This window comes from Dendropsophus ebraccatus, chromosome 2 (assembly GCF_027789765.1).
Source record: "Dendropsophus ebraccatus isolate aDenEbr1 chromosome 2, aDenEbr1.pat, whole genome shotgun sequence".
NCBI classification, from domain to species: domain Eukaryota; kingdom Metazoa; phylum Chordata; class Amphibia; order Anura; family Hylidae; genus Dendropsophus; species Dendropsophus ebraccatus.
This window is the reverse complement of record NC_091455.1, coordinates 86,087,580-86,102,528: the sequence shown is the minus strand read 5'-3', so window position 1 is coordinate 86,102,528 and position 14,949 is coordinate 86,087,580. Positions and strand designations below refer to the sequence as shown.

Below are 14,949 nucleotides of genomic sequence, written 5' to 3'. Positions count from 1 at the left end.
TTATCGCCGGACAACCCCTTTAATAAAGTAGATCAGCTTGAACACTGAAGTTACTTTCATGCGTCTTGGTTGATACTCACAGACAGCTGTCACATTACATTTTTGATTAGGCAGCACCCAGGTATATCTGAGGAGACTAATTTAAGGTCTCACCCTAATAGGGGTGATGTCACACATCTTGATATTCACAGAAAACCAGTATACAAGGGATTATAAGAGTAATAATCCCTTGTATCCTGGTCTATTCTGTGATTTTATTTGTTATTATTATTTTAACTAGATTCGTTACGAACTTTCTCAAAGTTCGGTTCGGTGACGAACCGAACTTTTTGCAAAGTTTGTAACGAATCTGGTTAGTTACGGTTCGGTCCACTCATCCCTAGTGGGGAGTACGCAGGTGTGTATGCTTTTTTTTTATTAAGGCAGCACCTGAGGGCTCTTATGAAAATATGTTTTTCTCTGACAACCCCCAAAGTTCAGACCCTAGACCTCAGATGCATAGATTTAGACCTGGAAGTGACTGGGCATCCAGATAATATTCCTGGTATAACATTACAGATGGTGGTTCCGACAGCCTTCTGGGGTTCTGGCTGAAAGTAGGGCAACTGAAAGTAACAATATGATGGCAGAGGATGAAGGTGATTTTTTGTAATGCCAGGCTGTTTTCAGCAGTAGATTTGTAGCAGGAACGTTATGTTTCACCAGCTGCCCGCTGCACTGTAGATATGACAAGTGGCCAACTTTATAACATTGCCACAAGTACAGCACATATTATTCTTCCATGGCTGTGTAATTAAGTTATTTGTCAAATTCATTTATATAATTCTATTTGTTTAAACCCAGGGAGACATCACTACATTTTACATCATTATTAAGTGCAATTACAGCTTCCTTCTCTTCTAACTTTTCTGTCTTGAACTTCTGCATTGAGCAAAGAAATTCATGTCTGCATCACCAGTTTCAGATCTTGCAGCATTTAATTTTTACAGCATGCACTGTGCAGTGAAATTACATGTTGAAGGGAATGTGTCATCAGGAAATGAACTTTTGTTTAAATCAAGTTTTTATGTTAAAGATTTATTTTTTAAGAATTTTTGGACTAAAACTAACCTAAAACTTCCTGTTCTGTGATGTTAAGTAGAGGGCTACTGTAAAGTAATCTGCACAGCATTACAACAACAGGTGACACTACTACATAGCAAAGAGAATTCCAGCTCAGCCTCCTCCCCCTCTCAGTGGAATGGCCTTTGCATAGGTCACAGAGCATGCTTACAATGTGTCCCACACATTCGATAGGAATAGTCTAAAGAAGTTAATTATGTCTATGACCATGAGGCTTGCCATAAAGTATGTCACTAAATGCTGTTAATGGAGTATTCTCATCTACTGAACTTTTTTTTAGTTGTTAGATAATGAAAAATTAAGCAATTTTGCAACTGATTTTCTTTTTCAAAATCTGTGATCTCAGTGGAAGACACTGAGATGTAGAGCAGCCTAGCATCATTGTGTCCCACGCTCTCCCATTTCTGCTCTCCTACCTTTTCTGCTCTCTGGTGCTCCACTTCCTCCATCTGCTCATTTGTGCTGATACTTCTGCAGATGAGAGGGGGGCTGGAGAAAGTTGTGGGCAGTGGCCAATAGCTGCCCTATGTTACTGATGTTGGGGCAACATTGGTAAGCTGTTGGACATTGCCCGCAGTGCTCTTTGCTGTCTATAGGATAAATCTAATGGCAGTATTAAACTGTGGTAACTTTTGGACACCAGTGGAATTTAGGGCCCACTCTTCTTCTTTTGATCATTAAGTGTATGTTCACACAACGTGATTTGAGGCAAAAATAAGTCCGCACTTTGATACTTACGGACATAAATAATGATTGTGATCATTATTTACGTCTATAATTATCAAAGCGTGGCTGTACTTTTGCCTTTATATATGTAGTGTGAACATAACTTAAAGTTTACAGTATTAACATGCAGCAGAGTTGTTGCAGAAATTTCTGTGACCGTCCCATGCATCTTAATAGGATATGCAGAAATCCACATGCGTACTGCCAAATTTTCAGCAGCAGAATGTTGACAACTAGAGATGAGCGAACCAGGTTCGGGTTCGAGACGATCCAAACCCAAACGTTCGGTATTTGATTAGCTGGCGCTGCTGAACTTGAATAAAGCTCTAAAGTTGTCTGGAAAACATGGATACAGCCAATGACTATATCCATGTTTTCCACATAGCCTTAGGGCTTTATCCAAGTTCAGCAGCCACTGCTAATCAAATGCCGAAGGTTCGGGTTCGGATCGACTCCAGCATGTCTGAGGTTCGCACATCTCTATTGAAAACATATCTTATTCATATGACTATATCATCTTTTTTATTTCCCAGCCAAAATGCTGAAAAGTGGGATGTACTGTATGCAGGATGTAAAAACAACAGGTTTCTCTAATACCTTCATGGGCCATTTCAATGATCAGAGGAGTATTCTAAGGCGAGTGATTGCCCTCAACTGTATTTGGCTCCTATAAGTCATATAGACAACAATTGTCTTAATTTGTGTAGTTTACAGCTGTACAGTTCATCAAAAGCACATATTGTTCATCTCTACAACAAAGTAACAAAATTTATCTCAAATATTTAAAAATGCATTTAAAATACTTTTTTTCAGGATATTAGCACTTCAAGAAAATTTCCTTCTACAGTTTAAAATGGATGTAAGTATTACTGAAGCTGCTATCTTTAACATTTGTGTTTTCCTTTACCCTTGGAAAGAAACATCTAACAAATGTCTGTTCAGTCTAAATGTCTGCTTTAAAGGGAAAATGACAGCACTGATATGCATATATCCTTGTTGCCAGTTCCCCATTGCCAATCACAGGCGCATTGCATACTTACCTCCCACACTGCTCTGTGAACCGGCCTGTTTCTAAAAAAAAAATCTTTATCCTCGGCCTGACATTGTCACACTGTCAGCACCCACCGCAAACAGCCTTTGACAGCTGTGCTTTCTGGGCGATGCTGTATTTTCAGGTTGCTGAATATACAGCATCAGCTGGAGAGTGCTGAGGGAAGAGGCTGTTTAGGGAGGGCACAGACAGTATCTCACTGTCAGGCCAGGGATAAACATTGCTTTTAAGGGACACACCAGATCACAGAGCAGCGTGGAAGGTAAGTATGGGTTGCTCCTGTGTTCAGCAACAGAAAACTGGCAACATGGATATATGCATAGCTGTGCTGTCAGTTTCTCAGCTTTGTTCACATGTTATTTTAAAGACAGAATATTTTGGACACATGAAATAGGCAAAATCATATTCTGATATATGTAGATACCTCAGGTCTGCTGAATCACCATTTGCAGAAACTAAACAGCACAGCATATATTGTAGGAATTGTAGAAAGTACACTTTATCAATAAAATCTGCTAAACAATGGCAGGACACACTCATTTTGTTCAATAGCAATCTCTAAAGGCCGTATTAGACTACTTGTAAGTTCCAGTATTGTTCATCCAGGGCTACACAAACAATCACTAGATTGTTCATGCAACCCAGCGTTACTCAGCCGTCAGCAGATTACCTTCTGAGCATCTGTAAAGCTGATCGCTTGCCCTATTACAATGGGCGATATCTGCATGATTTGGTAGTAAATTGTCTGTGTAAAAGTTTAACACTGAAGCATAGTGCAAAAACATGGTAATGGGAACTTTTTAAATGAGAGATATGCTCCCCATTTAAGAAATGCACTTTTAAGGTCACCTTAGACTGTATTTGGCCAAACCCACCGCTCACGGCAGATTTGGACATCAATCTAAGATATATGTTGCTCTCCAGATGATGCAGCTGGAGATAGAACTTCACATACTCAATAAAAATATACTTAAAAAGTGACTTCAAGCTCTCTGGAGACGTCTGTTTAAGTAAATAACATTAAAAACTATTCTGACTGTCCCTGACGCAACAGTTATGTTAGGTAGCTATATTAAGTCAATTATAAAGTTGAGTTAAACACATCATTGTGATCAAGATAACACAGGCTACATCTGTACATGTCTAGTAAGAATAGCAGAGGAATGACACCTAATTACCAAAATAATTTAGAGAATGAGTGGATTACAGTACCAAGACAAATTATTAAACTTGTGTTATATAGTTTGAAAAAAAGACATATTTGGGGAGATCTGGTCACAATGTACAAATATATGAATAAACAATACAGAGATCTTTGTAGTGATCTTTTTATGCTAAGGCCTGTAATCATGAGGGGGCATCTTCTACAGCTAGAGGTAAGAAGGTTTCACCATTATCACAGATAGGAATTCTTTACTGTAAGAGCAGTGAGACTATGGAACATGTTGCAACATGATGTTGTGATGGCTGATTCATTAAATAAGTTCTAGGCGTTCTATTTTAGTGAATTCTATTCTAGTATTTAAGTTAAAGATACTAGATTTCCCATGATAGGAAGCTGATCTTGGGATTTATTCCAATTGCCATATTTGAAGTTAGGATTACATTTTCCCCCTTGTATGGGCAATTGGCATCAACCTCATAAAGGTTTTTTTGCCTTCCTCTGGATCAGCAAAGTAGGGTTATAGGTTAAACTTGATGATTTTTATTTCTTTCAACATGTCAAGTATAACTCATCTGTATTCTTTTTACAGAAATACGGATGCCAAACAGGTTACAATCTGTAAAAAATTGCAGATCCAATTGATTTCTACGAGAAGATCCGTAGAAAAAATCTAAGTCCGCAAAAGGACACATTTTTATTTAGCATTGGTTTTGCGTGCTTCTAATCTACTGATTGTGTGAATAGCCCAATAGACAAAAATGTGCACTAACTTGAATACAGAAATACGGTTCCGTAGATAACGGAATGTGTAAGAAAGGCCTAAGAGTCATAAACTATATTCCAAAATTGTTTTTAAAGGAGTTCTCCGGACAATTAATATCTAATAAAGTGCTGGGGCCGCATAGAAAATGATAGACAATAGTGACTGGCTGAGTGGGCTGTCTTTGCCAAGGTGACTATGATGATTATTAGCCTTGAAATGTGATGAAAGTAGGCCTGGTCATTAAAGGTTTAATATATATCATGCATCATTACATATGCTATGCTAACATAAAAATAAAAGGGAAAAAATGTAAAGGCAGACCTAGTGGACCATGTGGTCATTTTCTGCTGTCAATGTTCTATGTACAGGTAGATATCAGTGCAGCGCGTGAAGTGCAGGTAGAGACAAGTACAATAAATGAAGCATAGGTGGAAACCAATGCAGTAAACATTAATATGTTAGCTGTTATTAAAGGGGTATTTTCATCTTGTAAAATCATGGCTTCCTGACCTGCTGTTAGTTTCCCTTGAAGTAAAGATAGTCCAAGTAAGACATGTGGAAGTTTAAACAATTGTAACCTGAGGTCACTGTAACCTTAGGGAGTCACATGATCCACTTTTCTAGATACTGCCCATCTGTTGTGATAAAAGGGTTCTGTATTTTATTGCAGAGATTTTCAGGTTGGCATGTAAGCCTCAGAGCACATTACTACATTCACTGTTTACTTGTGTTAAATGAGCTAAGCATTGTGCTTCTAAAGCCTTACCTAAAGCTTTTTATACTCCAGTGACCTTCATCAGGATTGAATTTAGTGGAAATGTTGTTTGCTTTAAAGTAAAACGCTATCTGTAATTAATCTGTAATGTATAGCATATTTCATGGAGATAATGCAATCAAAATATTGTTCTATATTTTATCTTTAACTTATATAATGATTTGGAATGACAAAATACAAAATACACATTAATGCTGAAATTGTTGATGCCAGGTCTGATTTCTTTAATGTGTTGTACATGAGATTATGAGTTCATGTAATCTTGATACCCTTCTAAATGCCAGATTGGAGCAGGCTTTGTGAGACCTCATCCTCCTATGGGGAACCAGGTACATCCATGCTTTATGGGGACAGGCAGGATTAAGTTGTATGGCCATCATGTTCCCTACTTCTGAGTAAATAAGTGTCCAATACAGTTTCCCCTTATGATAACAGCCTCATTTTAAACAAAGTGTGTGACTAGTTAAGCCAACCCTTTAATGACCAAGCCTATATTCTCCCTAAGAACTAGCCTTATTTTTTTACCATTGCATTCCAAGAGCCATAAATCGTTTATTTTTCCATCTTTTATTTTTTATCAGTTCTGTCTGGAGGAAATTAATAAAAAACAGAAATTTAGCTTTTGTTGCCTTTGAAATATTGTACAATTAACAATGTGTTCTAAATAACATGTTGGTATCATTCTATGATTTTTAGGGGTTTTCTGTGTAAAACAAGTTTGATGACCTATCCACAGTATAGGTCGCCAATCACTTACTGGCAGGGTACCCACACCCCACTGATGATTATTTGTTCACAACCCACACTACACAGTGGATAGGCCATTACTTTGTTTTGCATAGAACACCTCCATGACAGATTAGACCATTTTGTGTGGGCAAAACCAAGCCCTGCAACATTGTGCAGCTACTGGTCATCACTGTTATCCACGTACAATTAGGACTGGCACACACCCCTTCTCATTTTGGAAGCAGACTTATCATAGGATTCTGGTGGTTAAAGGGGTACTCCAGCGTGGGGGCTAGGAAGCGGCCGAGAACCGGGGAACGGAGCGCCACCATACGGGACCCGCCGCTTGAACCGGGGAGGTGAGTGGACATCTTTTCTCTCAGGCACCTCCTCCCTGTCCAGATCGCAAAACAGCCCCCACGCTGGAGTACCCCTTTGAACTAAATGCATGGTTGTATAGGGCTTCTATGTCCGTTTTCAGGCATACATTGCTTTTACAGATTAAGCACTCCAGCAGTCTTTAAATCAATACAGAAGTATCAATAAAGTTCCAAAAGCTCAGGGAGTGTTCATACTGGATGCAAAAGATATGTAAATTCCACAGCTTGGCTGCAGTGGCCCTGTGCTCGTTTTTATCAGCCCCCAGCTGCTTGATTGACATCAGGCTTTTACTTTCCAACTGGGCTTCTCCTAGCAGTCTTACTGACTTCTCTGCACTTGGGCTTTGAACAACTCAGACAAGCTCTAAAGACAGTCGAGTGAAGCTCAGTACATGTGCTGAGCATGGGAGAGCACTCAGATGGGATGTCATCTCAGAAAGCATAGTTTAAGTTAAAACTTAATGGATTTCAATCTTTTTTTTTTTGGGGGGGGGGGGTGGAAAAATAAAGCAATCTAATAGGTTGTACCTCTAGCCACAGCACACCTTTGTTAAGCAATTGGCTGCGATGGCAACTAAAGACCACGTTCCCTAATTCCTATGTAATGACAGCAGAGTGAAAGTTTTAATATTTCAAGATTTTTTTCATGTGCCAAAAACTGCCCACAATAAACCAAAAATGTTTAAAACTCATCTATCATTGTTTATAGTTTTTGATACACTTCCTTTAAATGTCTCTTCTATTTTTTAGGCAAGTAGTCAAGATGAAAGAAAAAGAGACTTTGAAACCATATTTGCACACTATGATGTAGTAGGTATTATTTTTCAACGGCCAATGTGAAACTTACATGTTCAGAAAACTACAATGTACAAAGTACTGTGGATAAAAAACCTGAAGAAAGGCCCACCTATTGTTTTACAGATCTACCTCGTTTCATTAAGAACCTGTCCTTCTTGCCAATGCATTCTGTATTTTGTTTACCCTTTAAATAATGACATTGTCCACTTTTGGGGGGTTTCACACACAGCTTTTTGCACCTATTTTTCATTCAGTTATTTAAGCCAAAGACAGTGTATCCAACATGAAGGAGAACTTTGTACCCTTCCTTTTTTCCTATTCCTGCTGAATCCACCTCTGGCTTTGGCTCAAAAAAACTAATGAAACACTGACACGAAATGCGGTGTGAAACCCCCTTACTAGATCTTTTATCCAGTCTAGGGGCCTAAATGTTGCTTGAGGGTGCGTTTACACATAACAAGTTTGCAGCGGATTTCACGCTGCAAGTTTCACAGCAATCCTGCTGTGATACTTAATACCATTATAGTCTAAGGCTCTGCATTCTGTCAGTGGATTTTCAGTCTGCTGAGAGAATATAGTGACAGACATATTTAACTAATTAGCAGCCACACTGGTAAAAATTATAAATAGCAAATACCTGCCTGGGCTTCCTCATTGCGCTCCTGCTCGAGTCTCCAGCTGGCTGTCACTACATTTTCCCAGCGGAATGAAAATCTGCTGCAATAATACAGTGCCATAGACTGTAATGGTACTGAGTAACGCAGCAGATTTGCTGCAAAACTCACAGCATGAAATCTACTACAAATTTGTTATGGGTGAATATAAATATACATATTTCTAATGGGACTGTGAATTAGGGGCTGTAGCAATAAGGAGCTGTAGTTACATTTGCTAAATCCACAGACAGAATCAAATGGGCCCCAAGTTAATCAGCTAAAAAGCTCCCAGCACATAAGAGCAGGATGTGTTTTGGCATATGTGGGGGGATTTATCAATCTTGTGCCAGGCGTCAGGGCCGTATTAACAGCTGCTGCTGCTGCCCTAGGCACTAACCCTGAAGACACCCCATCTTCACTCACCAACTAGCATCAGGATTTTCGAGTTTCTAAACATTATATTAATATCTGATCAGTCTTAGGCCGCGTTTCCACATGTACTGTACGTCACCACATGCAGCAGATGCCAGACCCTCATGCTGTAACCAATAGGCATATGGCCAATAATTCCAGTAACAGCACATGACTACTGGGGTAGAAATAGGAGTGTGGTTTTGGCCACATGCATCTCTCTACATGGAGAAACATTGTCTGAATTGCGTTTTTTTATGGTTTTTAACTGCTTAAAACATAAACAAATTTCCACATTAAATCACTGATTAGAACCTTCTGCATATTGTCTGACGGAATTCTCACCAAACCTGACCAATACCACCATACTGTGACTGGATAACACCGCCATACCAGACCTGACCAATACCGCCATACTGTGCTGGATAACACTGCCACACCAGACCTGACCAATACCACCATACTGTGACTGGATAACACCGCCATACCAGACCTGACCAATACCGCCATACTGTGACTGGATAACACCGCCACACCAGACCTGACCAATACCACCACACTGATTGGATAACACCGCCATACCAGACCTGACCAATACCGCCATACTGTGATTGGATAACACCGCCATACCAGACCTGACCAATACTGCCATACTGTGACTGGATAACACTGCCACACCAGACCTGACCAATACCACCATACTGTGACTGGATAACACCGCCATACCAGACCTGACCAATACCACCATACTGTGACTGGATAACACCGCCATACCAGACCTGACCAATACTGCCATACTGTGACTGGATAACACTGCCACACCAGACCTGACCAATACTGCCATACTGTGACAGGATAACACCACCATACCAGACCTGACCATTAACACCATCATTCATTCATGACTGCTAACATACACAAATCATGGCAAAAATCTGCACCAGCTCCAGAGCTGGTGTAGATTTCTGAGACTGACACAGAGGGGCAAGGACTAATGTCTGCCAGTCTCAATAAATCTTCCTCATAATCTTTTTCATCTACCCAGTTTATACTGCCAGTAAACACTGCTACGATGTGAAATAAACCTACTACATATCACAAGTTAGTGCTAGGAGCCTTTCTGCTGCTCTTACCACAGGACCAGCCCTTCCTCAAGCACCACACTTGCTAAACACATCTTCTTTCCCTTAATGTCTGAATAACATTTTTTCTTTTTTCTTACTTTTTTCTTCTAGAGCAAAACAGGAGCCCTGGAAGGTCCTGAAGTAGATGGATTTGTGAAAGACATGATGGAACTAGTGAAGGTATTTAGAGTGAAAATATGTGACATTTATATATTTTATGTAATCCACTAATGTTTTGTCCCCATATGAGGCGAATGAAGGTGTAACTGGCTGGTAGTGATTTGAGACTTTCCTACCTTCGTATCCAGAATGTGGAGTAGACCGAACCAGCACCAGCTCAGCTTCAGAAGACTTATATAGTAAACAATGATGTGAATCAGGATTTGGTTTATTCAACTTGGATACGGCATTAATGGATGATAAAACACTGTAGTTACTAATGCTTTTGTGGCTGAGGGATTGCTGAGATATTGCTGAGATATTGCTGTTCAGACATCGATGCCTTCACAAGCCCAAGAACAATTGTGCTCCCTGTCTCACAGCAAGGACAAAACAGGTACCTCAGATTAGGTAACTAGGAAATAGAGATGATCGAACCTCGGGATTTTGCAGGTTCAATCGAACTCGAACGTTCTCGAACCTGCAGCATTTGATTCCCGATGCCTTCCCGGTCCGTTGGGAAGGAGGAGACAGTCTGAGTACCACCTGCATTTCAGGGATGCAGCCTAGGTAATAGGCAGTACTCAGGCTGACTCCTTCTTCCCCACAGACCGGGAAGGCATCGGGAATCAAATGCTGCAGGTTCGAGAACGTTCGAGTTCGATCGAACCTGCAAAATCCCAAGGTTCAATCATCTCTACTAGGAAACAGGGCTGTAAAACACGCCCACTTTGAAAAAGCTTAATTAAAAAGAACAAGAGTAAGCCCATACAAATTTTGGCCAGCAAATGGCAACATAGGAAACAATGCATAGAATAGACAATAAAAATGAGTGTCGAACTCATACAACAATATGAACAGCTGAAAAACTGTATATATAAGGGAAGAACAGCACACTCCCCATCTGAAATCTCCTATGGGGATTTCACTATAAAACTAGTATCCTAAATTTAGTCCAAAATCTGTAATAAACATGTTAGAATGCAGCATAAAACACTTAGACATAGTCCTGTTTTCCAACTTTGGAATGGAGAAGATCCACAAAATTAAAGTTCAGTACTGTTCATCCTATAGGAACATTCTTGATACATGAGCCAAAATTGGCTCAATAATTGGCCTTGCAAACATTTTAGGCTCATCCTTTCTGAAGATTTTCAACTCCACCTTCCGAACCTTCTTTGCTAGCAAGAACCCTTGTAACTATTCCCATAGGCCTGTCAATCCTTTTGGTTTGTTGCTCTTTATCAGGCGGAAGTGGGGTATCCGAATCCTTGACAGTTTCAGAAAGCTGTCTCGGTTGGGATTTACATTGTATGGTAATAGATACTACAAATCCTAGCGGATTGTATCGGCTGTTCACTACTGACAAGACACCAGGTTTTGTAAAAGGTTTGTCTGCACAACGTATTTGAAAGCCCAAGGAGTCAGTCTAGTCAGTCTAGAGCAAAATAGGAGCCCTGGAAGGTCCTGAAGTAGATGGATTTGTGAAAGACATACAATTTATTTGTTCCTAGTGAAGGTATTTAGAGTGAAAATATGTGACGTATATGTTTTATGTAATTGTAACCGGTTGCTTTTGATAATAGTCGCAGAAGGCTATAAACACACAGATTTATAGAAAAATAAGATATTTAATACAGAAAGCCATACTTAGCTGCAGTAACAGATGGTACAGATGCAAAGTTGTTTCATCCACTATGAAATGGGGAGCCCCATTGTATATTATGCGCTAATATACCCCATTTCCCTTGATGACCACCAGGGTGCTGGGCACCTTCCTTCCATGGTCCCAGCTGAGGCTGACTAGAAGCTACATACCCCCAACCTTTATAGTAAGTTTGGGTGGGGGTGATGTGCTTCTATGTCCATGTAGACCACTGATAACCATGAATGGAAGTTATCTGATATTTCCCCGGCCTTGTACATATTTACCAAGCACAATGGGTACCCAGTTTTACAATTACAGCTACAAGGTTCTTTCAGCCATACGACAATAGCAACAAACAACTGTCCCCTCGACTGTTTACACTATTGTGAAGGTATATGGCTGGACAGTTGACATAGGCGCGACAGTTACACAAGGGAATGTGTATACATACACACACACACACAACTACAATGACTTTTACACACAGCCATACAAGGCCAGCATATATATATATATATATATATATATATATATATATATATATATATCACATCAATAAGACACTTTAATTTTTTTAAATAAACCCATCCGGTTACAGTAATCCACAAAAAGGTTAAAAAGATAGCACTTGACACAACTGTATTGCTTTAAAAAATATATATATTTTTATCCACTCAGTTTAAACAGTGTGTGAACATAGCCTTTCCGTGTTTTCAGTCCACTCTTAATTTTGGTTGAAAAATACTAATCAAAATACTGAGCAAAAATACTGTGTAGGAACATAGCCTAAAAGATGTTGGCACAAATCCTTATTGTTATGCAACTAGCAGCACTACAAAATCGTGTAAAAGACGTTTTTATAGTAATTTTGACAGAAGTAAACTGCATATTGAAAGCCTTAGGCACTAAATTTTCACCTGCCTTTAATTGTTTTGTTGTTTTCAAAGCTGCTTAGAATTCGGTTTAGTCTTGCAGATGGATTGTACATTTTTTCCATAAGGTATAGTTATGTAACTATGTATAGTTATGTAACTCAATCATACATTTGCAGTATTTTTAATACATCGTACAGTTTATTTAATTTTAGAGATACAGTACTGGCATTTTTTTTGTATCAAATCCCCCTTTAGCTACTCAGCTGACAAGATGAATGGCAAATTTAGTTACTGCAGTGTAATTTCCTTTGCACGTCACTTTAATTAGTGAAGAATATTATTTCCTAAAGTTGGATTGGATCTTAGTAGTGCTTAACACACATAAAAAATGTTATGCAGCTTTGAGACAAACACAAAACAAAAGTGTCAGCCTGCCCTTTACATGGTTTACATCCTTTCTGGATCCTCTTTTGGCTTTGGCTCCTGCATACTTGACAGTAAAAGGAACATATATCTTTAAAAGGGGTTGTCCAACAATTAAATCTATTTTCAGTTATCTAATAAATGCACATACATTTGTAAATAGGGTATTGATGCAAAATGTCTGCTGTGTTGTCTTTAATCCTTTAATCCAGACACTCTACTGTAGTTAAACCAACTCTATTTCCCTCCCACCACACTTTCTTGACCAATTACTGACTGCAGTGTCCTGTGCACAGGAACGCAAAGTCTGTTACAGGACTGAAAACAACAGAGCAGATTGTTTTCATCAAAAGCAGAAGGAAATCATGGAGGGCCCCAGAAATGTAATATTTAATATAATTTAATATAAAAGTTATTTGCCAATATATTTTAGTTTATTAGACATTGGATATCATTTTTTTTATTGTCAGACAACCTTTAAAGAGCCACTGTCATAAAGAGTCACTATCTAAACCAGCAGTAGATGTGATATAAAGCAAGTTTGCAATTTACATTAATTTTTTTAGTTATCATGGAAAACACTGCACTTCCTGTTTTCTGACTCTTTGAGAAAAAACTGTTAGAAAACAGGAAGTCCTGTGTTTCCCAGGCCATCTGAGCGCTCACAGAGAGAAGGCATGTGACTGATGGACACATTGAGCTGTGGCTCTCTGTACTGGCCAGAATTCCTGTGTTTAGTCTCTTTTTTACAACCAGCACAAGTCTAACAATCTGCCTTCAGGAGACTGGACCTGGTAAGTTTAGCTTTGTTTTACAGCATGATAACACAAAAAAAAAGCGAGCTTGCCTTACATCACATCTACTGTTGACTTAGATTTTGAAAGTTATAACGAGAGCGACACTTTAAGTACCTCACCCTGGGATTGCTTAGATGACCTTGCAAAGTAAAATTTGTTGTGCTTATCTACTTTCTAGTTAACAAGTAACTGAGGAGTTGTGTGTCCTTACAGTTGTACAGGACTATTGTAGTAATATTATATATTTTTTACCAACAGCCTAGTATTAGCGGTCTGGATCTCGATAAGTTCCGTCACATTCTACTGAACCATTGTGATGTCAATAGGGATGGTAAAATCCAAAAGTCGGAGCTGGCACTATGTCTTGGTCTGAAAGTAAGCCCATGAGTCTCACACAATCTGCCTCCTTGTGCCTCTTTTGCAAGAATATGCAGGTGTAACATTAACCATGTTCTGCTTCAGAACCTTGCCACACTGGTCATTGCGGAACTTAGGAGTATCTACAGCTAAAATGAACAGTGCTGATACAATTGAGTGCTTTTGATGAATCCAAGTTTGTTTCTTCTATTATTAAAAAATGAAATCTTTATTATTGCTTTTGAGGCCTACGACACCCAGTGATTTCTGCCATGCCACATAGTTGCACAACTTTTTCACCTAGGACTTAATGGTAGATGGTGTACAACATGTCTCCATTGCATCTTATTACAGAGCAACTTGTACGCTGTGTGGTAGTGTACAAAGTATGCAGGCTATATTACATCTTGGAGAATTGGTTGCATGTAGCATATGTATGGTGAGACAGTTGTGCAATGTTGGAAGCTTCTCTTCAGTGGATGTGAAGTTGCAGTGTAGCCCCAGCCTGATAGCAATCTAGTGGAATATAATATGTAATTTAGTAACATCAATGTAAATTGTATAACTTTGTTAAAAGCTGTATGAGACTTGATTGAACAGTAAATGGAAGCAATGCATGTGTTTGTTATTTAGTGCTGCTGTGGAATAATAAACTTGTATGTTTTTTTTCAAAATACAACCAACTGGTCTGTGTTTCTGTTCAAAACTGACATTTCACAAAAAGGAAACATAAGCCTGCCCATTATAATGTCACGTGGTTATAATTTTTTTTTTCCGTGCCCTATTCTCAGTAGAACATTTGAAATGTCCAGAAGCTATGTTTGCAGCATCCTACATATATAAACAGGAAAGTTGTTAATCAGGGACGGGTAAGCATTGGGAGCAACCGTTCTTGAAATTCTTAAATGTTTAGTTCTTTGTAGTCTGCAGCTCGTAAACAGTTATTTTAGTAAAACAATTACAAAAAAAAGTAAGTGATGGGCTAGGTTC

At 39.0% G+C, this 14,949-nt stretch overlaps 1 protein-coding gene across 1 annotated transcript in view; it reads left to right on the top strand.

Annotated features, from left to right (window-relative positions):
- The window catches only part of SCGN (secretagogin, EF-hand calcium binding protein), a 57,221-nt gene extending 42,583 nt beyond the window's left edge, over window positions 1-14,638 (top strand). The window contains exons 8-11 of the mRNA XM_069960144.1: window positions 2,662-2,707; window positions 7,462-7,521; window positions 9,812-9,880; window positions 13,861-14,638. Of these exons, the coding sequence (XP_069816245.1) occupies window positions 2,662-2,707; window positions 7,462-7,521; window positions 9,812-9,880; window positions 13,861-13,989 (304 nt within the window). The 3' untranslated portion in view covers window positions 13,990-14,638. The remainder of the gene's footprint in view (window positions 1-2,661; window positions 2,708-7,461; window positions 7,522-9,811; window positions 9,881-13,860) is intronic.
- Window positions 14,639-14,949: the final 311 nt, after the last annotated feature.